Genomic DNA, 25,862 nt, shown 5'->3' on the forward strand with positions numbered 1-25,862 from the left:
ACTATACTCTGGTCCTCCAATTGGTCTGAGGGACAATGAACTGACCCCTGTTTAAAAAGTTTGAGGACCCCTGCTCTAGATTAGATAGATAGATAGATAGATAGATAGATAGATAGATAGATAGATAGATAGATAGGAAAGCTCCACTGGGAAGAGCTTCGTACTACACATTTTCTGAGTTAGTGTACCCAGTGGTGTCACCTGGAAAGGTTCTCTCTGGACAGTGATTTTTTCCTGTAAAATCAGTTTCACTCAAACCTCATTTTTGTGATGGCCAATTTAAAAGAAGAGTGTGCAGCTATGAAATCTTGTTTCCAGCTCTGGGAAAAATGCTGCAGATAATGTTGTGATGTTGAACACAGCTTGTAAGGACAGCTCTATGGGCAAAACAAGTGTATGAGTGGTTTTCTCATTTCAAAAATGTGAAATGTCAATTGATAACAAACCTCATTCTGGATGTCCTTCAACTTCCCAAACGGACGAAAATGTCCACTGGTAGTGCATTTGGAGTTTGTTTTACCAGATCAGACTGTTAATCAAGCTTTCTATTTAGAGGTTCTGAAAAGATTGTGTAACAGTGTGCTGCAAAAAAAGGCCTGATTTTGGCCACCATGACAATGCAGCTGCTCACACAGCCACCTCAGTGTGCCAGTTTTAGGCAAAAAAGCAGCAGGCCTCTCTTGCCCCACACACCTTACTCACCTGACCTTGCTCCCTGTGACTTCTTTTTGTTTCCAAGAATAAAGAGGGACATGAAAGGAGAGCAATTTGACAACATAGAAGAGGTGGGGGGAAAAAAACAAGAGGAAGCTGCTGTCTGCCATCCATAGAAATGTTTGAAAAATGTTTCTAAGAATGGAATTGCAGATTTAACAAATGTATGAAGTGTCATGGAGAGTACTTTGAAAGTGATAAGGTTGTTATGTTATAAAATTTTAAGACATAGCTCTGGGAAAAATCTGGTTTGTTACGGGGGTGGGTACCCCCTCGTGTATGTGTATGGTCAATGAAGTGTTCTATTTCCTTGATCCCTTTTTTCCCAGATGTTCCCTTTTTCCCCAGATGTTTGATCCAGTAGTTGAAGGTATATTGAATCTCCAACTATTATTTTAGTCTATCTATTTCTCTATTCAATTCTGTTAGTCTTTCCTTTACCTATTTAGGTGCACCAATATTGGGCGCATATATGAGTGTTAAATTTACTTGACTGATCCTTTCCTCGCTGTATTATATCTATCTTGATCTCTTCTAACAGATTTTGTGTTAAATTCTGATTTGTTTGCTATTAAGACTGACATCCCAGCTCTTTTTGAACTCCTCTTCTGGCGTGAAGAATTGATGCATTTGAATTATGGTGCTGGTGTAGAATATTGAAAGTACTACAGACTGCCAAGAGAAAAAACACATCTGTCTTCAAAGAAGTACAGCCCGAATGCAAGACTTTGTGTCTCATGGACATTGGACATGTTATCAGGAGAGATCCATCCCTGGAAAAGGACAGCATGTTTAGTAAAATAGAGTGGCAGCCCCAAAGAGGAAGACCCATGACATGACGAGCTGACGCAGTGGCTGCAACAATGGGCACAAAAGGAACAACTGTCAGGATGGGGCAGGACTCATCAAGTGTCTTGTTCTGTTATACATGGCATTGTTGTGAGCCGGAACCAACTCGACAACACCTAACAACCACCATCTATCATGGGGAACTGGAACAAACTTCTTCTCTAGAAAGAACAGGACTGCCGACACTTTTCAGGAAATCACCTCCCCACCTCGTAATTTACCAAATGTGGAGGGAACTACTGCACACATCAGGGCACCGTGGAGAACAGCTGTAGAGGCAAGCACTGTTGGTCCATAGAGTGACCTCTCTGGAAATGGCTAGAAGCGTCCAACTGCACAGGGGACCACGGAGAATGGCTAACTCCTTCCTGTAACTGTTCCTCCATCACATGCAGTCCACAAAGAACTAATTTTACACAGAATTCTTCAAATGTTGCCCATCCTGAGATCCCATTTCTGTCCATCCTTTGCCCACAAAGAGCACCCTGTAGAGGAGAGTGACACGAAGGCAGCAATCCAAAGGCACCGTTTCAGAGACGCGGGAGGTGCATCAGCTCGCTCGCTCTAGTAGCAGGCTTGTTCCCCTCTCAGGGGAGCACAGGAAGCCATACGAGGTGTGAAAGTGTGAAAGCCCAGGTCAAACAGTCAACTGTCACAGCTTCTTTTTTAATTGCAGAAATGCCCCGTCTCTTCCCTTTGACTTCCATCACTTCGGAAAGGTGTGAACGACGGTCAGAGACCTGTCATAGGAGTCTGTAGCTAAAACTTCACTTGTTAAAATGTTTCCAGGCATTTCACTCGACGGGGACATCAGGTATCCTAAGTTGTCATCCTGGTGCCCGTACTGGAGGTGGTACTGATATCAATGATGATGATGATAATCACCATGACCATAACCATGCCTATTTACTGATCCGCAGCTAAGAATTATGTAGCGCTTTGCGATGCCCATACATTAATGGCCCAACATTAATTAGGTGACTCTCCAGACTTCTTTTGGGAATCATGCAAACCAGTCTCTTCATTTGATCCAAAAGCTAAACACCCTGAGAAGTGACAGCCTAGAATGTGATCGGGGGCTCTCAGAGATATTCTTCTTCAAGCCTCCCCTCAAAGCTATTCTTGCTCCTTATACCTTGTGAATAGCCAGCTACTAAAAATGCAACTTTGAAACATTCACTAGGCACTTGAAACTCGTTTAAACTAAAGAGCTTGGCTAGCATCTTCTGGTCTGGTTTGGTTCTATCTATATTCAGCCTACGGACAGTCAAGACAACTACTTTGTTCATTTCACCAAGTCAAGTTTTAGGGGGAGAATACAAAACTATAATAAAACCAGAATTTCAATCAACAAAGACAGAAACTCTAGGAATCACCTACAACAGAAGAAACTGTTAGAAAGGTGGATTTTCCCAGAATCTGTAAAGAACCTAGGTCAATGGCATTCATACTATACACATTCATACTTCGTAACATATGAAGATCTTTTACCTCACTCCAATGCACGTCCCGGGACTGTTGGCTTGCTGACATTGACTCGGAATAAGAATCAAACAATGCACACTCCCACTTGGACTTAGGGAACGCTAAGGGAAAAAATACATAAAAATTTATACTAAAAACAGTGGTCATGGTTTCCTATCAAAATTTCTGTGCTTGTTAAATAAAACAATGAAAAAAGTAGTGCTCTCTTATACACGACTTAGTACAGGCATCAATCTGAGGTAGTATTTTAAGTTCTTTACAGAAACAACCCGATACTTCAATTGTCCCCATTTTACACAAGAAGAAACTGAGGCACAGTGTCGTTGAGTGGCAGACTCAAGATCATTTGGGAAACAGCAGGGAATGGACCCCAGCTGTCCTGGCAAGGGGCTCCATCCCTGTTCTCAGAATGTCATGTTGTAGCCTCATCATCATATTCCACATTATTTCTACCACAACATCTGTTAACGATGCTACTAGCAGCATTTTGTAAATAGTTTCAAGCCTGTAAACTTAAACTAGGAAATGCACTGTTCAGCTCTTGTTGCCTCTAAGTAGGCTGGATCTTCTAGCGATGTAAGCTCAAGATAATTGTTTGAAATGCTCCCCCCCCCCACCTCGTGAGCAGGAACCACAAAGACAGCAGCACCCATTCTTGCTGATTTCAAAGAAGAGAAGATCACATGGGGCGGGGGGTGCTTCCAACACACGACAATGGCAGAGGCTGTTAATTGGGACGCTGAGTGAATTAGCATGTGGAAAAAAAGCAGGCTGCCTGGTAAGCTAATATTTCACACCCAGGCGATTTCAAAGAAGCAAATCAGGCTTCATCATTTTTGTCACAACGTAATTAGGAGAGAAATGTCTCAACAGTGAGAAAAGTTGTCAATAGTCCAAAGAGAACAAAGCAGATGGGGGGTTGGTAATACAGCAGCAGCTACATATCACATTTGTCAAGACAAGCTATTACAGAAATCAAAATGCGAATGGCATTTCCAAAAACAATTTTTCAAAATCAAATGTTGGACATGGATTGGTCCTCTACCACCCAGCCTAAGGTTTGGACCACCGCAGCCCCTCTGCAGTGATGCCACTACGGTGTCACCCTGGGAGGCTGTGCAGTACAAGGAACTCACCTGCCCAATCTGCTCTGAATTTCACTGATGCCAAGTGGGCCACACCATGACCCTGATGAGTTCTCTGGATATACCTGTTCAGTTCGGTTTTTTTTTGTTTTGTTTTGTTTTCTTTCTGGGTTAAAACACAACGTCTTACAGGACTATGGCTCGATCCAACTCCAAGAGAAATTTTCATACCGGCATGAAGCAGGGAACCATTGGAGAGGTCTGAGGGCCCGACTCCAATCCCAACTACATGGACACCTGCCCCTCCCCCCAGAAGAATTCACTTCAGAGGACAGCATTGAATCTGCAGCTCAGGGAGAGGGACATGTCTGATCAGAGCACACAGGAGCAAATGAAGGGGGAGGAAGAGAGAGTGGAGCTCAGCCTAGCCCACCAAGCCTTGAGGACGATAGCCCTGCTCAGAGCAGCCAATACACAGAGAAGACCATATGGCCGGCCCCACTGTAAGACACGACATCCCTCACTGACCTATAACCCTACAGGGGACAACACTAGAGATACAGTGTCGGAATTGCACCCAATCTGACCCCACCACACTGAGGCAAAACACTATGGGCGCGCAACAGAACAGCAAAGGGAGCAAAGCAAAGATAGTACAAAAAAATAGACTTTGGGGTCAGGGCATGGCACCCCATCAGACTCACTGGAAAACACTCCTAAACGTCAACAAACAGGCCTTGAACTATTTACGGGCTTTTCTTTTCTTTTTTTGTCATTGTTTGTTGTTGGGTTGTTGTTGTCTTCTTTTCTTTTGTTGCTTTGTTTGGCTCTGTCTTGGTGTTTTTGTGTGCATGTTATCTCTGCAGCTCTATCTAGATAAGATAGGCTGTATAAACAATCTGGAGGAGAAAACAACTGGACTGATGGGTGGGGGGGGCATGGGAGAGGGGGAGGTGGGGGAAAGGAAGTGGTGTTAACCAACCAAGGGACAAGAGAACAACAAGTGATCTAAAATCGATGGCGAGGAGGGTGTGGGAGGCCTCGTAGGACTTGATCAAGGGCACTGTAACTGAGAGGAATTACTGAAACCCAAATGAAGGCCAAACATGATAGTGGGACAAGAGGAAAGTAAAAGGAAATAGAGAAAAGAACAAGGAGGCAAAGGGTATTTACAGAAGTCTAAATACAGGCATGTACATATGTACATATATTTATATATGATGATGGTGAAATAGATCTATGTGCATTTATTTATAGGTTTAGTATTAAGGCAGCAGATGGACATTGGGCCTCCACTCATGTACTCCCTCAATGCAAGAACACTCTGTTCTATTAAATTGGCATTCCATGATGCTCACCTTCCCGATACAACCACTGAAGAGAAAGTGTTGCATAAGCAAATATGGTGAAGATGGAGCCCGGCTATCAAAAGAGATAGCATTTGGGGTCTTAAAGACTTGAAGGTAAACAAGTGTCATCTAGCTGAGAATCAACAAAGCCCACATGGAAGAAGCACACCAGCCTGTGTGATCACGAGGTGCCAATGGGATCAGGTATCAGGCATCAAAGAACAAAAAAAACCTATCACAGTGAATGAGGGGGAGTGTGGAGTGGAGACCTAAAGCCCATCTGTAGGCAACTGGACATCCTTTTACAGAAGGGTTATGGGGAGGAGACAAGCCAGTCTGGGTGCAGTGTAGCAACAATGAAACATACACCTTCCCTCTAGTTCTTAAATGCTTCCTCCCCACCCACCCACCCACCCACTATCATGATCCCAATTCTATCTTACAAATCTGGCTAGACCAGAGAATGTACACTGGTACAAATAGGCACTGGAAACACAGGGAATCCAGGACAGGTGATTCCTTCCGGACCAGTGGTGAGAGTGGTGATACCGGAGGGTGCAGGGAAGGTGGAGTAGAAAATGTTTGGGCCGGGTCCAAACCATGCAGCTGCTTCCCCCAGATCTCCTGAAAGATAGCCGGCTGGACTGTGTGGCCCCTTCCCCCGCCTCTCAAGGCCAGACCTGGACTGTGCAGTCCCTGCCCCCAGCATTCCAAAGAGGTTATCTCTCAGGGCTGGGTCTGTATAGCCCCTTCCCTCAGTTTTCCAGGAAGCAGGTCTGCGAAAAACAAGATGATTCACTCACAGACCATATCCTGACTCAGCCCCTGCAACTACAGCATCAGAGAGCCTCCTTCCCCTTATCAGCACATACATCCTTGGCTCAAGCCCTAAATATGCCCCACTGCCTCACTGCCAGGTGCGACTTCCCTGACCTAACTTGTTGGGTCACGGAATCCTCCTGGGAGCTCAAGATGCTCCTGTCCCTTTCTGCGCTCCCTTCCCTCCTGGGAGTTCTTTGCCTCAAATCAAATCTTTCTCAACTTCACATTCCTGGCTGAATTCTACCTCCGCTCTGTCCCTCCATTTTCTACCTCTCAGAAAGGGGGAACCGATTACAAGGATCTACATATAACCTTCTCCCTGGGGGATGGACAACAGGAAAGTGGGTGAGGGGAGACGTCGGACAGGGTAAGATATTACAAAATAATAACATATATTATCAACGGTTCATGAGGGAGCGGGGAGGGGGAAGGAGGGGGAAAATGAGGAGCTGATACCAAGGGCTCAAGTAGGAAGAAAATGTTTTGAGACTGATGATGGCAACAAATGTACAAATGTGCTTGACACACAATGGGTGGATGTATAGATTGTGATTAAGAGTTATACGAGCCCCCAATAAAATGATTTTTTAGAAATTATTTTTAAAAAGACACAAGAAAAAAAGAGAGGCGGCATTTTATCCAACAGTAAGTTAAGAGTTTTCTTTCTAATCGACCCATTTACAGGTGAAGCTTTCCACTCATAGTGACCCCATGTGTCTCAGAGCAGAGGCACCCCTCAAGATGTGACTAGGTGATCAATGCCCACTCTTCTACTCCCATAAAGACCAAGAACCCCAGAGGCCAGTAACCTATACGATTGCTATGAGGTGGAATCCACCAGGTGGCAGTGAATTGGGGGTCTTTGAGAAGTCCTATAATGTACGAAGCTACCACTCCCAAGAATACCAAATCCCTTCAAGGAACTGGGAACCCACTTTCTGACATACTATGTCTTTCCATTCCCATAGTCATCTCCCCAGTACAAGGCCCAGCTGCCGTGGAAGGGTATGCTGGAGGCGTAACTTTCTACCTGATCTTCGGGCTGCCCCTCAAAATCTGTTCTCTGGGCAGCAACATATTGTTTTCAGGGATCGAAAGATGACACTGCCTATGATCTGGTCCCCACCTCTGCCTCAGCCAAGTCTCCTCTTCCCAGGCTCCTCCTCCTCCAGCCAGAACTTTCCACTCCTACCCCAAGCCCTGAGTCCCTACCTTCTCAGGTCTTCCAGGCACATCTCCTGTCCTCACTACCCATCACACACACACACACACTGTCTTCTACCTACTTAGTCCTTAGTGTCTCCTGCACATTTCCCCTCAAACACAGGGAGAACTTTCCCAGGAGGCTGGGTACCCACTGGTTTCACTTCTACTTCCCCTTCCGAGCATTTATGACATGCTTATAGGTTTAATTAACATCTAGCCTGCAACTGCTGGAATGTTCCAGAAGGGTGGGAGTTCTGTTTTACACAGCATTTAGGGGCAGCGCCTCTCAGAGTAAGTATACAATAAAGCACTTTGAGGGAACTACCTGGTCAAAATGTATACCACCTTGTCACTTCAGACAGGAAAAGCACAAACAGTTTACACAATTAAGCCCTCCTAACCACCCAGCTGCTGTGCCTGCCCACTCAATTCTGTTTTCCCCCATTAGAGAAAGGGGGTTGTCATTTTAATTAAAGGTAACCTGACAGCAGATACAATTCCTGTGTCAGTATTGCATTAAAAGCAAGCAATGAAGCCCTCGACCAATGGTTACTCTCCACAAAGAAGCCTGGATTTTAAAAAATGTCAAGTTTAAAAATGGATTAATTAGAATAATGCTGGAACAAGATATGAACTAAGGTTTTAAAAAAGCATTAAATGGATGCCAAAGAGTGAACCACACCCCGCACACCCACACCCACACCCACACTCACAAATTTTCTTTACAGCAAGAGCAGGAAAATTCATACTTTTGAAGGACTCAATAAAAGTATTACAGAAAATACCTAGAAGGTCCTGCCCAGGGTGATAAAACATTAGAAAATTTTAAATATTAATACTGAAAATGTAAATACGAAACCCTCAGGGTTTACCTATAATTTACTGTCAATGAGCATAATGGTGGGTTGTTTTTTTGGGGTTTTTTTTTTTTGAGATCTCTCAAGTGCTCTGTTAGCCCAGACCTATGTATTATTTAAGACATCCCACAAGCCCCAGAAATGGTGTGCAAGTGTTTTCATTGTTGTGGGTGTTTTCAGTGGAAAGGAGCGCGATGAGCTCACGTTGTCTCTGTGGAAGTTCATGCCGCCAGCCTGGCTAAAAGGCCCTGAAGGGCACAGGTCCCCATCCCAGGCCCTCGGCAGAGGGAGACGGCTTCATCTTTCCGGACACACCCCACCCGAGCCCCTCCTGCAGAAGCAAGTCCAAAGGAGGCCCCTGTAACCACAAAGTCATCCAGAGACTCCCTGAGTCCCTGACCATGAAAGCTCGGGGTTTGGAGACTTCAAAATGCTGTCTGCAGCTTTGCGAGGTGAATTCTCAAATATACAAGGCTGCGAATCCCATTTCAAACCTAGCTCCAACTTCTGGCGCCCCCACGCGGGTCAGAGGAGAACTGTGCTCCAGAGGGTTCTCGGTGGTTGTGTTTGGGGAAGCAGATCGCCAGGCCTTTCTGCGGAGGCACCTCTGGACAAACGTGAACCGCCAACCTTTCGGTTAGCAGCAGAGTAGGCTAGCAGCTGGCACTAGCCAGAGACACCATGAGGTACGGTGGGCCCAGGAGGCCTGGGGTTCCTCTACGTCCTAGAGTCTAGGACCTTACACGGACCCTGCTCTCCGAGAAGGCACTCCCAACATCAACGCTTTTTCACTTCCATCCAAAAGAATCAGAGCAAGAGGAAGACAAGAAGGAGAAAGATGGAGAGACAGCAAAGGGGAAACAGAGCACTTTCTCCTGATGTCTGCTTGCCAGTGAATTTTGGGGAGCTTTGAGGCTCTCCCGCAGCCTTGAAGAAATGGGTGCTAGCTGGGGGTACAAGCTCCTGGAAGCTGAAAGCCAGCAAGCCCTGACTCAGCACTTTCTTTCCCCTCTGACCCGCCCTTTCATACACGTTATGAGGGCAGTGGGGTGCAGCGTGAGTCACTCTTTCCCCAGTATGTTTTCCTGTTCTGGCACCAACTACATGGTATTAACAAACCCAGGGACAAGGGAACAACAAGTGATCAAAAGTTGATGGCCAGGAGGGTGTAGGAGGCCTGGTAGGGCTTAATTAAGGGCACTGTCACCGAGAGGAATTACTGAAACCCAAATGAAGGCTGAACATGATAGTGGGACAAGAGGAAAGTAAACGGAAATAAAGGAGGGAACTAGGAGGTGAAGGGTATTTATACAGGTCTAAATACAGGCATGTAGATACATAAATATATTTATATATGATGAAGGGGAAATATATCTATGTACATATATTTATAGGTTTAGTATTTAGATAGCAGATGCACATTGGGCCTCTACTTAAGTACTCCCTCAATGCAAGAACACCCTGTTCTATTAAACTGACATTCCATGATCCTCACCTTCCTGGGAGTATAAACAAATGTGGTGAAGAAAACTGATGGTGCCCAGCTATCAAAAGATACAGCATCTGGGGTCTTAAAGGCTTGAAGATAAACAAGCGGCCATCTAACTGAGAAGCAACAAAGCCCACATGGAAGAAGCACATCAGCCTGTGTGATCAAGAGGTGTCTAAGGGATCAGGTATCAGGCATCAAAGAACAAAAAAATTGTATCATTGTGAATGAGGGGAAGTGCAGAATGGAGACCCACAGCCCATCTGTAGGCAACTGGACACCCCCTCACACAAGGGTCACAAGGAAGAGAAGAATCAATCTGGATGTAATATAGCACCGCTGAAACATACAACTTTCTTCTAGTTCTTTGATGCTTCCTCCTACCTAATATCATGACCCCAGTTCTACTTTACAAATCCAGCTAGACCGGAGCATGTACATGGGTACATGCTGGAAACACAGGGAATCCAGGTCAGATAAACCCCTTAGGATCAACAATGAGAGTAGCAATACCAGGAGGGTAAAGTGAAGGTGGTCGGGAGAAAGGGGGAACAGATCACAATGATCTACATATAACCCCCTCCCAGCGGGATGGACAACAGAAGGGTGAAGGGAGACATCGGTCAGTGTTAAGACATGAACAAATAATAATAATTTATAAATGATCAAGGGTTCCTGATGGAGGGAGGGTAGGGGATGGAGGGGGAAAATTAAGGAGCCCATAGCAAGGGCTCAAGTAGGAAAAAAATGTTCTGAAAACGTACGAATATGCTTGACACAATGGATGGATGTATGGACTGTGATAAGAGCTGTGCGAGCCCCCAATAAAATGATTTTTTTTAAAAAAAGAAACTTCTAGAGTCTGAATCAAAAAGTTCCCGATTGAGGCTGAGGCCTTACCTGCCTGCAGGTACTCTGGCTGCAGAGTGGGCGGCAGGCCCTCGGGCAGCGGGTAGCCGTTCTTCCGGGCCACAATGAGGTGAAACGCAGCACAGAACTCAGGCAGGGTCAGGGCCCCGTCACAGTCAGCATCACTGAGTTCCCTAAAGATAACAGATGCCATGGGTCTCAACAAAGGACTTGGAAGGAAAGTGACTCAACTCCCAGCACATACGTGGACATGTACACACACATACATACATACAGATATAACATGCACACATCACCACCACCCACTCCCGGGCTCTCTTCCACACCCTCAAGACCTCTGCAAGCTGCGGGGTCACTGGAAGGAAGGAAGATGCTGATCCCCAGCGTTCGCATTGGTACCACACTCAAAACTCACTGTCATCGAGTTATGTCAACACTTAGCAATGCAACAAGGCAAGAGCGAACGCCCTCTGTGGGTTTCTGAGACCGCAACTCTGTATGGTCATAGAAAGCCTCCTCTTTCTCCCTCGGAGCAGCTGGCAGTTTTGAAGTGGGTCCCAGCCCAACATGTGACCCACTGAAGTTACCAGCAGCACTGATCACATCAAAATATGAAGGACTTAGGCTCCCTGTGATCCGTTTTACACCACTGAGTATACCAGACAGGGAATAAGAGGGGGGCTCTTGGTTTAAGCACACTGAATTTCTACCGAGGGCAACAGAAAAATTGGGAGATTGCTTGTGACCGAATAACACGTTGTTATTAGATGCCATCAAATCCACTGTGGACTGACAGAGACTGTGTGATGCAGTAGAACAGACTCCCGAGACTTCCTAGGGGGCAAAGGCAGCACAGCCACCGAGTGGAGCAGATCACTCCGTCTAACTCCCATGAAAATGCCCGTGGGACCAAACCACCAACCATTCACCTAGTCAGTGAGCACAGAATCACGCACCCCTAGGGCTCCTGGCGCCGGCTCACAGGGGCCTATGCCACAGTATCGAACTGCCCCCTGGGGTTTCCTAGACTGTCACGTTCTGAAAGCAGATTGCCCGGCCTGTATCTCTCAGAGCCAATGGGTGGGTTCAAACCCCCAACTGCACCCTCCCCCCAGGGCTCTTGCGCTAGCATAACAACATCCTAATCATGACTAAGGTCACTGCATTATACATCCTCACAACTGGACCAATAGGCTGCACAATCCTAATGAGAAGAGAGCAAGTTGTCACGGATTTCGTTGTACTTGGATCCACAATCAACGCTCACGTAAGCAGCAGAGAAGACATTGAACGATGCCGTGCAGTGGGTAAATCTGCGGCACAAGACCTCCTTAGAGTAGTCCAACAGAAAGATGTCATGTTAAGGACTAAAGTGCACCTGGCCCAAGCACTCATATTTTTTAATCATCCCATATATGTGTGGAAACTGGACAAGGAAAGGATCAAAACTGACAAAGAATTGATGCATTTGAATGATGGTGTTGGCGGATCATGAACTGCCAGAAATAGGAGCCAATCCATCCTGAAAGAAGTATGGCCAGAGTGCTCCTTAGAAGCAGAATGGCGAGACTTCGTCTCACATACGTTGGACATGTGATCAGGAGACCCGAAATGATGTGGATTGACGCATCGGCTGCAACCACGGGCCCCACCAGCACCGTTGTAAGGGTGGTGCAGAAGCTGGCAGCGTTTTGTTCTGATACACAGGGCCCCCTGTTGAGAGGTAGATTTTATGTCAACATGCACCTCTGTGAAAAGGTAGGGCTGGAGTCCAACCTATCAAGCAGAATCAGGATCACAGCCTGATGATGTCTCCTCAGGGGTGTACCCGTGAGAGAGGGGACAGAAGGGGGGCAAAGGGAGAACTTCTTCCTCCCTGGCCTTTTGCCTTCAGCCTTGCTGGTACTCTGCCTCCAGGGGTGGCCCCACGTGGGCTGCTGATCCCAGAAGCCAACCTCCAAGCTGTCGACATCCTGCCATGTTCCCACCAACCTTGGATCCACGTGACTGCATGCGGGGGTGGGGGGGGGTGCTGTGGATCCCCCTGCATCTCGCTTCATTTTCCTGCATCACCACCTGCAGCTACAGGAGTCTGCAGAGCCTGGCTAGCACTGGACTCAGGGGCTTGAGTTGGACTGGGCTGTGATGCCTTCTTGATATACAATTACTTCTTGATATAAATCTCTGTCTTATACATGTACGAGTCTCGCTGCATGTGTTTCTCTAGACAACCCAGCCTAGCACAGTGCCTATGAGTCAGAACTGACTTGATGATGCTTAACCAGAATGTTGAAACGTCAAATGTTTTGGTACCTATATACCGTATATACTCGTGGAGAAGCCGAGTTTTTTCAGAATATTTTTAATGCCGGTTTTGTGGTCAAATTAGGTGCCTCGGCTAATATTCGGGTCGGCTTATACTCAAGTATATACAGTATTTGTCACTTTTTTTTTAAAGAACACTGCACAGGGCAGTGGCGCATGTGTCCAGCCCTTCTGTAATTTATATAAAGCTTGGGTTTCCGTGCCCTAGATCTTCCTGCTCAACTTTAAGGGCAAGCCATGGATGTTTCCAGCCGTGGGCATTTTTGTATCAAATTGTTCTTTGCTGGAGAATTGCCTCCTGGGAAAATACAAGTCAGCTCAAGAACTATTTCTTGAATTGTGATTTAAGATAAAGCTAGTGGCAAGGGGCAGCTGGAAGCAGATAAGACTGAAAGGCACAGAGGAAGGCTCATGAAAAGGCTTAGCTCATTGTTCCACACAACAAGGCACAGATCGATTTCCTCAGCACAAAAGAGGGCTCTTAGATGCCATCAGCTCGGCCAGTCTCTGAGGGGGCACAGATGAACAGACATGTCCTTGGGCAAGTGCAGAGCTTAAACCCATCCTGAATGGTCCGAGAAGCGTTTTCCTCACGGAAAGAAAGATGATCTAAGGTGAGCTCCAGGACCTCCTTATTTCGAACGCACGAGGAAGGGTTCGAACGCACAAGGAAGGGTCCAAACGTCCATGAGAAAATGGACTGAAAATAGAACTTTCCCACAAACTTCTTGGAGCTCCCTCGTCCTATCCCCGAGACCGTCTCAAATACCTAGACTACACTAACCCTCAACGCAGCAAGAGCCAGGAGTGGCAGATGGCAGCGTGGGTTGCATTTCGGGCGACTCAGCCACAAGGGTCCCAGTTTGAACGCACCAGCTGCTAAGAGGGAGACAGGCAGCCTGGAAAGCCCTAGGGAGCAGCTCCTCCCCAGCCTGTCTAGAGGGTCGCAAGGAGGGGAAGGCACTCAATGGCAAGGAAACAACAAATGCCCTGGTGACACCGAGTGTTCAGAGGTTAACCGAAAGGGCAGTGCCTTGAGTGCACCAACCCCTCTGCGGGCGAAAGCTGTGACTTCTATTGGGAAGCCTAGGGGGAAGTTCTCCCTGTCCTGTCAGGGTTGCTCTGAGTTGGTGACAACTTGCCAGGCACCGGGTTTGGGGTTAGGGTCGTGTTTTAACCCTGACATCACCGTTTCCCAGAGACAGAAGCCAAGGACCTGCCTCAGGGGCTGGATGGAGATAGGACCATTACCCTTTCAGGGCTGTCTCCGCAATAAGGTAGGAAGCCTCTTGGCCACCGTTAGGGCAGAGAATTCTCTCAAAACAGATCATATGATGACTTGTTCCTAGTTTTCAGAGCGAATAGAAGGCTCGGGAAAACAACAGCATTAAGCTTGTATATATTTTGCACAGGCACCTCCACCGCGTTCCGAAATCATTTTCCAATGAGATGGGCACCACATGACAAGATTTTAAATCCTCTCATAATTTTTGCAAATTCCTCAGGGGAGGGGCTGGGGGGCGCTATGCATAAACATTCCAATATTTCCATACTATATTTATTGCCCTGGGGTCTCCTGCCCAGTCCAAGGTAGAACTCACTCACACCCTGCAGAGGCCCCGAGCATTTTCATAGCCGCAAAGGGAGCCATCTGTGCAGGCCAGACCCACCCTTCTGGGGCCCCAGCTGCCGCCGACTCGGCAGTGGAAGGACGCCACAGCTGCAAATCCAAATTCAGGCCCAGCTGACTCAGCCAACTGAGGAAGCCAAGAGGCTTCTAGAATCTTCAAATTGGCTGCCCGAACCTCCAACCTCCCTTGGCCTTATCTGGTTGCCTGGCCTTAGGAAATAGTATAAATAGGTTTTTCAAGGTCCTGGGGGATTTGTGTCATGCCAAGAAGAAGAAAAATTCTGGAAATAGAATATGCAAGATCGACATTCTAATATGCTCGCACCGGAAATAGGATTTCAATGAGGGCAATAATTAGGAAATCCTTTTGAAAATAATAGCTAATACTCTGTGCCAGGCACGCTTCTCTTCATTGTGCTTTCCAGATAATAACTTCTTTCATCTTCATGGCAACACAGATCCGGGTTGGACTCACTTGCTTAAACACATTCAAAAGATAAAGCTATTGCAGGGGAGGGGGGGGGAAGCAATGATAGAGGCCAAAGGATAAGCGATATTATGTGTCATTAATCATACTTACCATATATAGGAGAGTTCTGGAATGGAAAGCTTTGATTTAGTGAAGAAGTTCTTAGCCACAGAACCTGTCAATAGCCAGTGTTGGAATACATCATTAGTTACTTATTTAGCACAGTGTTTATATTTGCATCACAAGAAATCACCATTGCTTCCTTCAGGAATTCCTAAGTAACCAGTCACACATACTACATGTATTCACCAAAGCCGATGACTCATGGGAAATAAACGCAACAGAGGAAGGAGCTTTCACAAGGACCTATGCATTCAAACAGGGCAAAAATACCAGCACCTAAGACTTACTGGGATAGAGAGTATAGAACCCGACCTCGCCGTCTTCAGTGACTATAAATCTGAAATTGTTTACGAACAGAATTTTTTTGAAAACCTAATCTCAAATTTATGAACGTACAACATACGTCAGGCACTGACAATAAGCTGGCGGGAGAGTCCCACACGGTCACAGTGAAACGAGAGCAGGGAGAAGGCCGTGAGAACCAGTGACCTGGCTGCAGAGAGGGAAAGCTGGCATCTTGGAAAGGGTGTGGCGGTGAGTTTTCCGGTCTTGGAGAAGCTAATCCAGGAACCTCTTGCTTCCTTCTCTTTTGTCGGCTGCCTTGGAGTTGGCTCTGACTTAATGGCAGCCCCAAGGACAACAGAACCAAACCATGCCCAGTCCTGCCCTTTACGACTGTTGGTCCATTGTTTCGTCCGCCATGTATTCTGGGTGCTTTTCAACCTGGGATAGGAGGCTCTTTTTCCAATAGCATATCAGACGCTATTCTGCAGGGATCCAGGGTTTTCGCCAGGCCTTTATTCCTCGGCTTAGTCTAGCAGCTCCACTGAAACCAGTCCACCATGGTATTCTTGCTGACATTGGAAATGCCAGTACCTTTAGCTTCCAGCATAAGCCATGAACCCCCTCAGTAGGACCAATGGGAGGGGGGGGGGCTTCCTTCTCTATTCCTTATAAATGCACCTGTGTCAGTCATACACTTTACATGGGTGAGTTTTATGGGACGGTGTCTACATTTTAATAATGATGTTTTTGAAAACACACAACTAATGCAACTAAAAGGAGCACTTTTGGCCAGTCTGCTAAGCAGAAGGCCGCTGACTAAAGGGTTGATGGTTCAAATCTACCAGTTGCCCTGCCGAGAAAGGCCAGGAAGTCTACTTCTATGAAGAGTTACCACCTCCGAACCCCAACAGAGCAATTCTACCCAATCCTACAGAGTCACTGTGAGAGTGAATTGATTTGATGACAGTGGCCTTGGTGTTTTGGTTCATTGTAACCTATAAATTACTCTTGACCTTGAGCAAACTAAGCTTTAAATGGGACATTTGGGAGACAATCATGAGAACTTAAAGACAATGATTTAAAGGAATCAGTGTTCCTTGTGTAATGTGTACCAAAGAATTGTGGTTTTGTTTTCCAATAAAAAACCTTCATCTTTGGAGATACACTCATTTTCCAATGAAAGGCTTCAAAATCATCTGGGGTAAGATAGAAAAATAAAGCAAAAACTGGTGGAACAGCGTGATAGCCACAAGACGTTGATCTACACTAGAAATTCTTCAAAATAGGTACTTCAAAGAACAGGAAAACATCCCTACCAACTACCTCTTTGTATTACATTACCAATCTGCATTCGTTGTGAGATTCTCTCAATCAGTTGGTCAAGGTCAATGTTAGCTGCTGTCAAGTTGCTTTGGACTCACCGCAACCTTTTGCACAACAGAACCAAGCCCTGCCCAGTCCTTCACCATCCTCACCATTGTTCATATGTTGGAGCCCAATGTCATAGCTGCTCTGCCCATTCATTACACTGAGAGGCTTCCTTTTATGTTCCCTGACCCTTTTAAGAAGCCTGAAGCCTGATGCCCTTTGCCATTTCCAAGGATTGGTCTCTCTTGAGGACATGTCCCAAGTATGTGAGATCAAGTCTCGCCATCCTCGCTGCCAAGGAGCATTCTGGCTGTACTTCTTCCAAGACAGATGTGCTTTTTCTTCTGGTAGTCTACAGGAATTTCCACAATAATTCTTCACCCATGCTATAATTCAAAGGCATCAATTTTCTCTAGTCTATCTTATTCACTGTCCAACTTTCACATGCATAGGAGGTGAATGAAACACCATGGCTTGAGTCAGGCGCCCCTCAGTCATCAACTGACAGCCTTCCTCTTTAACACCTGAAAGAGGGTTAGGCAGCAGCTTTGCCCAATATATCACTTAACTTCTTAACTGCTGCATCCATGAGTATTATATGTAGAGCCAAGTAAAATGAAATCCTTGGCAATGGTAGCAAGGGATCAATAAGTGCAATCTAGACACCTCATTTTTTCAATCATGTTGGCAACATTAATTTTTTTGTATCTTCAATATGCTGCCTTCAACAAAGATATTGATAATCAATAAATGATGCTTACATTTTTATCTGTCTTTTAATTACATACCTTGTTTCATGAGATAAAATTAGTCTTATCCCACACTTCAATATGTCCCATTGCAAATACAATAATACTGTTATTCTTTAAGATTGAAATACAAAGAGAACTATTATGAATTTCTCTCCAAAATTCATCTATTCCACTGATTATTTGTTAGCCCAATAAAATGTTGGCACACCACAATTAAGTTGGTTTCTTTCGGTTTGAATAAGAACACATATTTCTAAAGACAACCAAGAAGGGAACACTTATTTATGGACATAAATATGTTGGCCAGTTCTCCATCCACATTTTCATTTCTCTTAGGGAAAAAAATTATATAAGGACCTGAGCCAACTAAAATGAACATGAATTTGAACCCATGAATACAGGCAGCCCCTTGACTTATGACAGTATTCCGTTCCAACAACTTCTTGAAGTAGATTCTGACATTAAGCCAAATACCTTTTTTTTAGGCCGTGAATACTATAAATCTAGCAGTGTTGAGCCACAAATCATAAAATCAAACATCTGCAAGTGAACAACTGAGATTTAAACACTGCACCTTATTATTAATAAGATATATTTTAAAACAAAAACGGGCAGTCACAAAGTACAGTTTATCATACTGCCAATCTGGTGTGCATTGTACCTGTGTCCCACAAAGAAGACTGCGACACTTACTCCTTATGATATGTCCTTGCTCTAAAACAACTGTAATTAGTAAGCAATTTCAGATACTGCCTGGGTGCCGGGTTCCATTCCCTCAAGCCCTGCTCCATTTTGAATGGCATAGGGTCAGGACCAGGTTCCCCCAAATTCTCACTTAACCCCTTTGAAATGAAATCATCATTTCCCAAACGCATGTGTTGTTGGCCAAAGCATTTTGTTTTTCTTTGGGATATTGTTTTGTCTTCCTTTTTCTGCCTGGTTTGTAGTGGCTGAGAAATGCCATCCGAAAGGGAAGCAAATTGGAATGGCAGGTGCTCGTCGGTGGGACTTGGGCTTAAACAATTTCTCAAGCTGGTTAGTGCGGCTTATAAGGTCATGATGACCTGGGAGCCCCACCTTCGCCCCACCCCCACCCCCCCACGGCCCAAGTTCATTACCTGAAATGAAAGCACTTGGGTCAGGCTGCAGGGATCGGAACTGATTGACGTAGTATTCCCGCTGCTCCTCTGTTATCCGCCAGGGTTCGTCTGGGTAATTGCTCTCCTGTGGCTCTCGCTCCACGGAAAAGGACTGGAGGGAGACAAGCGAATGCTCAGCGACTCCGACTGTCCCGAAGACGAAATCGAAAAATCAAACCTCACTCAGTGTTAGTGTGCAATCTACTGAGGTGTGTCCCCAAGGAAGTAAATGTGAACGCCACATAAGTGGAATGTAACGAACATACAAACTAGTCAGGCCAGATAGCACGACGTACATTCTTCTTGCTTCCTCCCCCTCCTCCCCCCGCCCAAAGTGTTTGCAGGGCTGAGCAGAAAATCCAGAACCCTCCGTAAGTGCTACAGGGTTTTCTAACGTGAGGAGGAGGAGGAGGAGTAAAAAACAGGACAGTCAAACTGCCATCAGAGTTTGATCCTCCCAGGTTCGCTGAGCGGGTAGTGAAATCATCACGGATATTTTTTAAGCCATGCTAAAGGGGGGAAAATAAAACAAAACAGAACAGACATCCCCACCCAGCGTGTCATCTTTTTCCTTGTAGCCTTCGTTCACACTGCATACATCAGGGAATGAACAACAGCTCCGAAGTCAAAGTTCACTTTCCCCTGTACGAGACGTCTATGAAGTTTGCGAGCCAATGGAAAGAAAAGACCATGAATTTCCCCAGGAGCTTTGTGAAGCCGCCCCCGCCCTCAGGTCTGAGCAGCAAGTCATCAGGGCCAACGAACCTCGGCTTCCACATTTGCCCGTTGGGAGTGATAGTGATAAAAAGCTGGGTGGAGAGAGAGCAGCTGTCCATCAGGCCCCAATACACGAGGTAACAAGGCGTGTGCCCGACCTGCCACTAGGGGGCAGGCAAGCCAAACTTGAGGATTGAAGAGTTCTGCAAATTAAGGACCAACAGACCACAAGGCTATACTGGCCACTTGGGTATTCGCTGGGGGGAGGATCTTCGGGCTGAGTTCCACCCCCTACTCCCAACCTGGGACTAAGGAATGCTAAATGCCACAGGACATCTTGAAATCAAGACACTAGCATAGTGGTTCTCAACCTTCCTAAGGCCTCGACCCTTTCATACAGTTCCTCATGTTGTGGTGACCCTGTAGGCAAGTGTATCTGCATGTGGGCAGACCTGCCTGGAGACAGCTAGAGGAGCAGTGTCTCCGTTCCTGAGGCCATCAGAAATATGGTCTTAGGCGGCCCCTGTGAAGGGGTCATGACCCCCAGGTTGAGAATCGCTCCACAAACACAAGGAAGGGGCACCTACAGAAGAGGACTAGGAAAGAAAGGGAGAACTATTACTGAAGGGCCAGTAGTTGCCTGCGTCTGAACCTGTTCTCAAGGCATTCCAAAGGAGGAAGAGATTCTGTGTACTGTCCCTGGATGAGGCAGCATCTCTGCTCCAGCCCATGCCCCAACACACCACACACACACGTGCGCACACTCTCATATGCACAACTCAAGACTTTAACGAGGTAGACACCGCAGGCGCTACTACCCTTTCTCCAGATGAGCAACAGCTCTGCTGGGCAAGTTTAAAGGGCTTGCTGGTATCTTTCAGGGAGCCCCTGCTGTCAGCAAATAATGGTCCTTTTTGATCTGTGATGCAAAGTCAGGTGCCTGCCTCTCAGGATTCCATACACTGGGTCACATCTATCTATATGCAGAAATTGTTTTTCTCAAAGCCCCTCTTCATGCTGGTCATAAGCACACAATCTAAAACAAGCATGTACAGTGAACCAAACGTCAGCCCCAGGCCCCGCCCCGCCGGACCACACGGGTCTCCAGATTCCGCAGGCGAGGTCCGTGGCACTCTTTCTGAACGAAGCCAGATGTCAAACTCGGTCCCGGAGGCCAGACACGGGGTGCAGAGCAACGGGGACAGGACAGGAGTCCTGTGGGGAACTCCCAGACACACTGGCCCTCCAGCCCGACCCTGACTGAGATCACAGGCACAAAGGAAGGCCAGCGCCTGTCCATGGGCAAGGGAGGCCCGGACTGGCTGCACGAAGTGCAACAGCTACTGGATTATATAGGCGGAGATGGTGCAAAGAATATGTGGGACCCAAGTCGAGAGAGTTCTATGCCCTCACTTCTCCATGACTGAAGACTCCGGTTTTCCATGTTGGGAGTTGGCTGCTGTACCTCCTGGTTCTGACCAGGAAGCTTCAACTCCCCTAAAATTCACCCCGCTCCCCGCCCCACCCTACCCACCACTCTTGCTCCCTCCTCGGCCATTCCAGTGATTGCTGCTCTCCGTGTTTGTTCAGCCTCCAGGCTACCCACCCACTTTCCTCTCCCACAGCCCCTCGGCTTCTGGCCTCTCAGCAAGGGCCGAGCCCATTCTTGGGACAGGAGAGGGGTGATTGAGTCCTTGTGACCTAACAACCACTTGGCCTTCAGAGCCCTGTCCTGCTGGTGACTTTGTCCCAGAGTACCCTTCGTCTGATGCCAGCCTGCTCCAATCCGACCTGCTCCTCACAGCCCACTACCCTGCAGGGCTCCACAATCATCTCTGCCAGGCGCCTGTTTCAGAAGTACTGCTCAGCTCTCTGCTCGGCTACAAAGCAGCCTGAGTGGGCGACACACCACATCGGACCTCTGTCCTAGTGAGGGACATGGGGGGGGGCCGCTGAACACACAGGACGCTGGCCTTTGGGATCTTCTGGCATGGAAAGCTTCTAACAAGAGCAAGTTAGGCCAGGTGCTCGTTTGTCGGGAATGTGGATAAGACAGAGAAACAAGCAGAGGCCCGGCACAGCTGTACAGCAAGGCCCAGGTGGAGAGTAAGAACCAGGTGGTGGGTCTTCCAGTTAGGAGAGCAGCGGCAGCCCCCTCGGGATGGGAACAACAGACATGATGTCAAGAGACGTCGGGAAGGATGGCTGTGGGCACCTGCACTGGATTGATCAGTGCTTCCCCACCTCCCACCCCATCCAAAAAAAAGACATGTTGATGTACTAAGTTCTACACCAGGAAATGGGATCTTGTTTGGGAAAATTGACTCTTTCTTTCCCAATGTTATGGTTAAGTTAGGAAGTCATAGCCACGTGGGGGGGGGGCAGCATCCAAAGCCCTTGGAGCGGTGGTTTAGAGGGAACAAAGGCCAGCGGGTTATATAGAATCGCACTGGGGGAAACACAAAATGGGAGGAGTCGGCTGCGAGGCAAGGGAGGCCAAAGATTTCCAGGCACCCCTGGAATGTCTCCTCTCTCAGACTCCACGTGGTCGAGGCCCTGATTGGACTTTGGCTCTCCCAGACCTGTGGGGACCATTCATTCCTGTTCTTAACCCCCACCGGGGCTGGAGCAGAAAGATAAGGGGGACCGAGAGGTCAACTCAAGGCCATGAAGCAGGTAAAGGGTCCCCAAGGAGAAAACAAGCACCTATGTCTAAGAACCTCCAATCCTGAGGGCCAGAGGGCCCCGCCTGCATCTTGGATTCCCATGATAATCCAGTCCTCCTTCCCTTCCAAGAACACTTAGCTGGCAAAATGCGTGCCTGTACTCTAAACTCAAGAAGACCTTCGGACACAGAGAGCGAGCCCACAGGTTGTGCAGCCTGCATAGTGTGACCCTTCAACTGGCTTCCACTACACGGTAAGAAACTACCCCTACTTCGTTCCCCTGGTTTCTTACTGTAGGTTTTTAGATTGATTTAGTAAAGCAAATAATTAGGATATCTTTTGTGGTAGTCACCTAATCTGGTGTCAATTTAAGGATCAATAGTGTAGGGGTGGAGTCTAGGCTGTCAATCTGGAGATAGTCAGTGAAACTTCTGTATGGGCATAACCTTCTCCTGAGAATTCTGGGAAATCTGGTACTTCCTTCTTGGAGGCAGAAGCCACCTCTCTCTCGGTTCACTCCCTTGGAGACTCTCTACTGACAAGGCTGACTTCCTGCGAGGCATCCCTGAGGAGATGCCACATGGACCTACCCTGATGCAGCCCTGGGAACTGGAATGGCCACATGGAGACCCCTGGCCAGCACTGAGATGCTTCTACCACCAAACACTTTCTACCCACTGGCCTGTGACCTTCTACATTTGGTGTCACTGCATGTGTTTCGTGAGTCTGAAGAGGACTTTATAGATTGGTATTGGACATATGGGGTAATATCAGACTTATGGCCTTGGACTGGACTGGGTTGGGATGTTTTCTCAATATTCAATTCCTCTTGTATAAAAACCTCTCCCTTATATACCTATGCATGTTTATGAATTTGTTTCTCTAGTCTACCCAGACTAACACATCTTTATATATATATTTTTTTCTTATAAGCATAGTAAAACCATAGTGTTATGACGGAAAAGGCATTCTACTGTATCTTTACTCGAGTTTTAACCTGGAGTGATAAAATACCATATATACTTATATACAAGCCGAGTTTTCCAGCACATTTTTAATGTAGTATTTGTGTTAAAATTAGATGCCTCAACTGATATTCGGGTTGGTTTATACTCGAGTATATTTATCCCATATGTAGTCCCAGGCAAGTACATAATAGATACTAATAAAAAGGGGTCTGAGGGGCAACGATTGACAAGTTCTAGAAAGTTCAGGGGTAGGGCTTATATTGGAAGTGATTGGGAAATGCTGCTCTTTGTGACTTATGAAAACCTATGAATCGTTTCATACTTTAAAGCAGTGATTCTCAACCTTCCTAATGCCATAACCCTTTAATACAGTTCCTCATGTTGTGGTGACCCCCAATCATAAAATTATTTTCATTGCTACTTCAATCACCGCTATTTTGCTACTGTGATGAATCGAACGGCCCCTGTGAAAGGGTCGTTTGACCCCCCCAAAGGGGCCGTGACCCACAGGTTGAGAACCACTGCTTTAAAGACTGAGCTCTAGTCAAAGAAGTCCCAGTCCACCTTCCTGTGGTTCACGCCGGGTCTGATCTGTGAGTTCTCGAGTTCTTGATCTCTTGAGTATTTCTGGAGCATTCAGCTGGAACAGTCCACACAAGGGCCGATCCACCTCAAAAAGCAAAATCATTTTAGCTTTACCTGCATATGCATGTGTTCAACAGATGAACATACTTAACATCCACAATCTTCCCGACATCGGTCACTAGGGACATACAGGTGAGCTGTTACCCAGAGGATTATTTTCCAACAGCGAGAGCTGCTGTGCATTACTCTTCGGGACTGGCCTGCTTGGTTTCCATTATCCCTCGCGTGCCTTTGTAATGGCTATGCCTGCCCTTGTCCACCTGTTCCAGCGCTCTTTAGAGGGCAGGCAGCGTATATTGTACATTTCACAGCTTCTCAGATGAGGATGAATTTTGCCCCAGGATGAGATACTTAGCCTAAAATCTCCCCCTTGTTTGATTTAGATAAACTCAGAAAATGATGGAGGAGACTTGGAGTTGATGTAAGACTTTGGCATGGACTTGGAGCCAAAGGGGAAAATGTTGTTTGGATCACATTGTATCCCCCAAAAGATGCGTGAGAAGGCCTAAACCCCTGTATCTACCATTGTAAACCCATTTGGGCAAGGGCTTCTCTGCTGAGAGGTAGGGTAGCATCAGTGTTGGGTGTGTTTGAAGTCAATCACCTTTCAGATCTTGGAAGAGCGGCTTAGGCACAGAACAGTGGAGCTGCAGGAAGGCAGATGTCACAACACACAAAAATCATTAGGAACCAAAGACTGAGGGACTTCCCCAAGAGCTGTCTGAGAGAGAAAGCCTTCCCCAGGAGCTAGAATGCCCATGATTTCTAACCTCCTACGTATGCAAGGGAGCCCTGGTGACATAGTGGGCTATGTCACCCTGAACTAACTGCAAGGTCAGCAGCTCGAAACCCCCTGCTCCTCCTCAGGAGAAAAACAGGGCTTTCTACTCCCATAAACCATTTCGATCTCAGAAACCCACAGGGGCAATTCTGCCCTGCCTGATAGTGTTGCTATGAGTCAGGACTCAAGTCTTGTAGAGGATTCGAAGCACACTCCCATTTGAAAAGACATGTAGTAGAACTTGCAGGTCAAGGAAGGCCACAGACAGTATGCAGAAAGGGCCATCACCCGAAATCACTCTGGTGGGCTACATACAGATAGGCTGAGCTGCCAGGGCTGAATGGGTCTGAGTGGAATTACCTCAAGCTGACCTAGCCAGGAAGTAGGGTCCAGGTCACAAAGGCTCAGGTACTGCATCCAGGAGACCAAAGTGCCGGGGTTGTGAAATCATCAGCTGGTGGGTTACAGAAAGGTCCCTTCCACGGGACCTTCAGAGGGATTAGACTGAAGGCAGGAAGACAAGTTGAGACCCGATCAGCCACCCCAGCCCCAGAGTAGGGACCGAATATTGTTAAGGGTCAGCTTTATGCCCAACAGGACAAATCCTTGCCCCATAAAGTGCCCTCCTCCCTCCCAATCATCACTACCTTTCAGCCCCCAGTTGCAGCTACCATGTCAATCCATCTCATTAAAGGCTGCCCTCTAGGTCCCTGCACCACCCGAGTGTGGGAGTGTTGGAGGCCCCCTGCAGCGGAGAAGTGACCAAGAGCCAGCTTGCTGAAGGCGCACACATGGATGGAACTATCTCCTCCATTGAACTTAAAAATCGGCCACAGCCACCAATACCAGAGTCCGTCACAGGAGATGGAATGGACCCACTTTTGCATGTACCCAGAGAGACCTTCCCTGTTCAGTTCCGGCTCCAGCAGTTTCCCAGGCTACTTGGTGCCAAATGCGCGCTCTGTCGGTGTGGAAAAGAAAGAAAACAAGCGCACACAATCCCCCACAGGTGCTTCAGCCGCATGCATGTGGGTTCTGATCCCATTTCTGCAGACACCAGAGAATTGGATTTGCTTGTACTTGAAGCATTCAGGTCCTGGGTTTGGTTTCCAGTCAAATGCAAATATTGGGTACAACAAGTTATTATCTCGGGGGTGGGGGGGTGGGGAGGAGGCTGCTTACATAATGAGACTTCAAGAGACACCGGTAAAATGTAATACAATTAATAAAACCCCCAAAAGGTGACATTTAGCCCCCAAGGAGATCAA

The 25,862-nt window shown here is 46.9% G+C and overlaps 1 protein-coding gene across 1 annotated transcript in view; it reads right to left on the reverse strand.

The window, feature by feature from the left end:
• Positions 1-25,862, reverse strand: part of REPS2 (RALBP1 associated Eps domain containing 2) — a 136,652-nt gene that overhangs the window by 71,537 nt on the left and 39,253 nt on the right. The window contains 4 exon segments of the mRNA XM_045290744.1: positions 3,055-3,149; positions 10,757-10,899; positions 15,262-15,325; positions 18,797-18,929. Coding sequence (XP_045146679.1) covers positions 3,055-3,149; positions 10,757-10,899; positions 15,262-15,325; positions 18,797-18,929 — 435 coding nt within the window.

The sequence above is a fragment of the Echinops telfairi genome, unplaced genomic scaffold (assembly GCF_000313985.2).
Source record: "Echinops telfairi isolate 266 unplaced genomic scaffold, ASM31398v2 ScPeMD7_53;HRSCAF=182, whole genome shotgun sequence".
Taxonomy (NCBI): domain Eukaryota; kingdom Metazoa; phylum Chordata; class Mammalia; order Afrosoricida; family Tenrecidae; genus Echinops; species Echinops telfairi.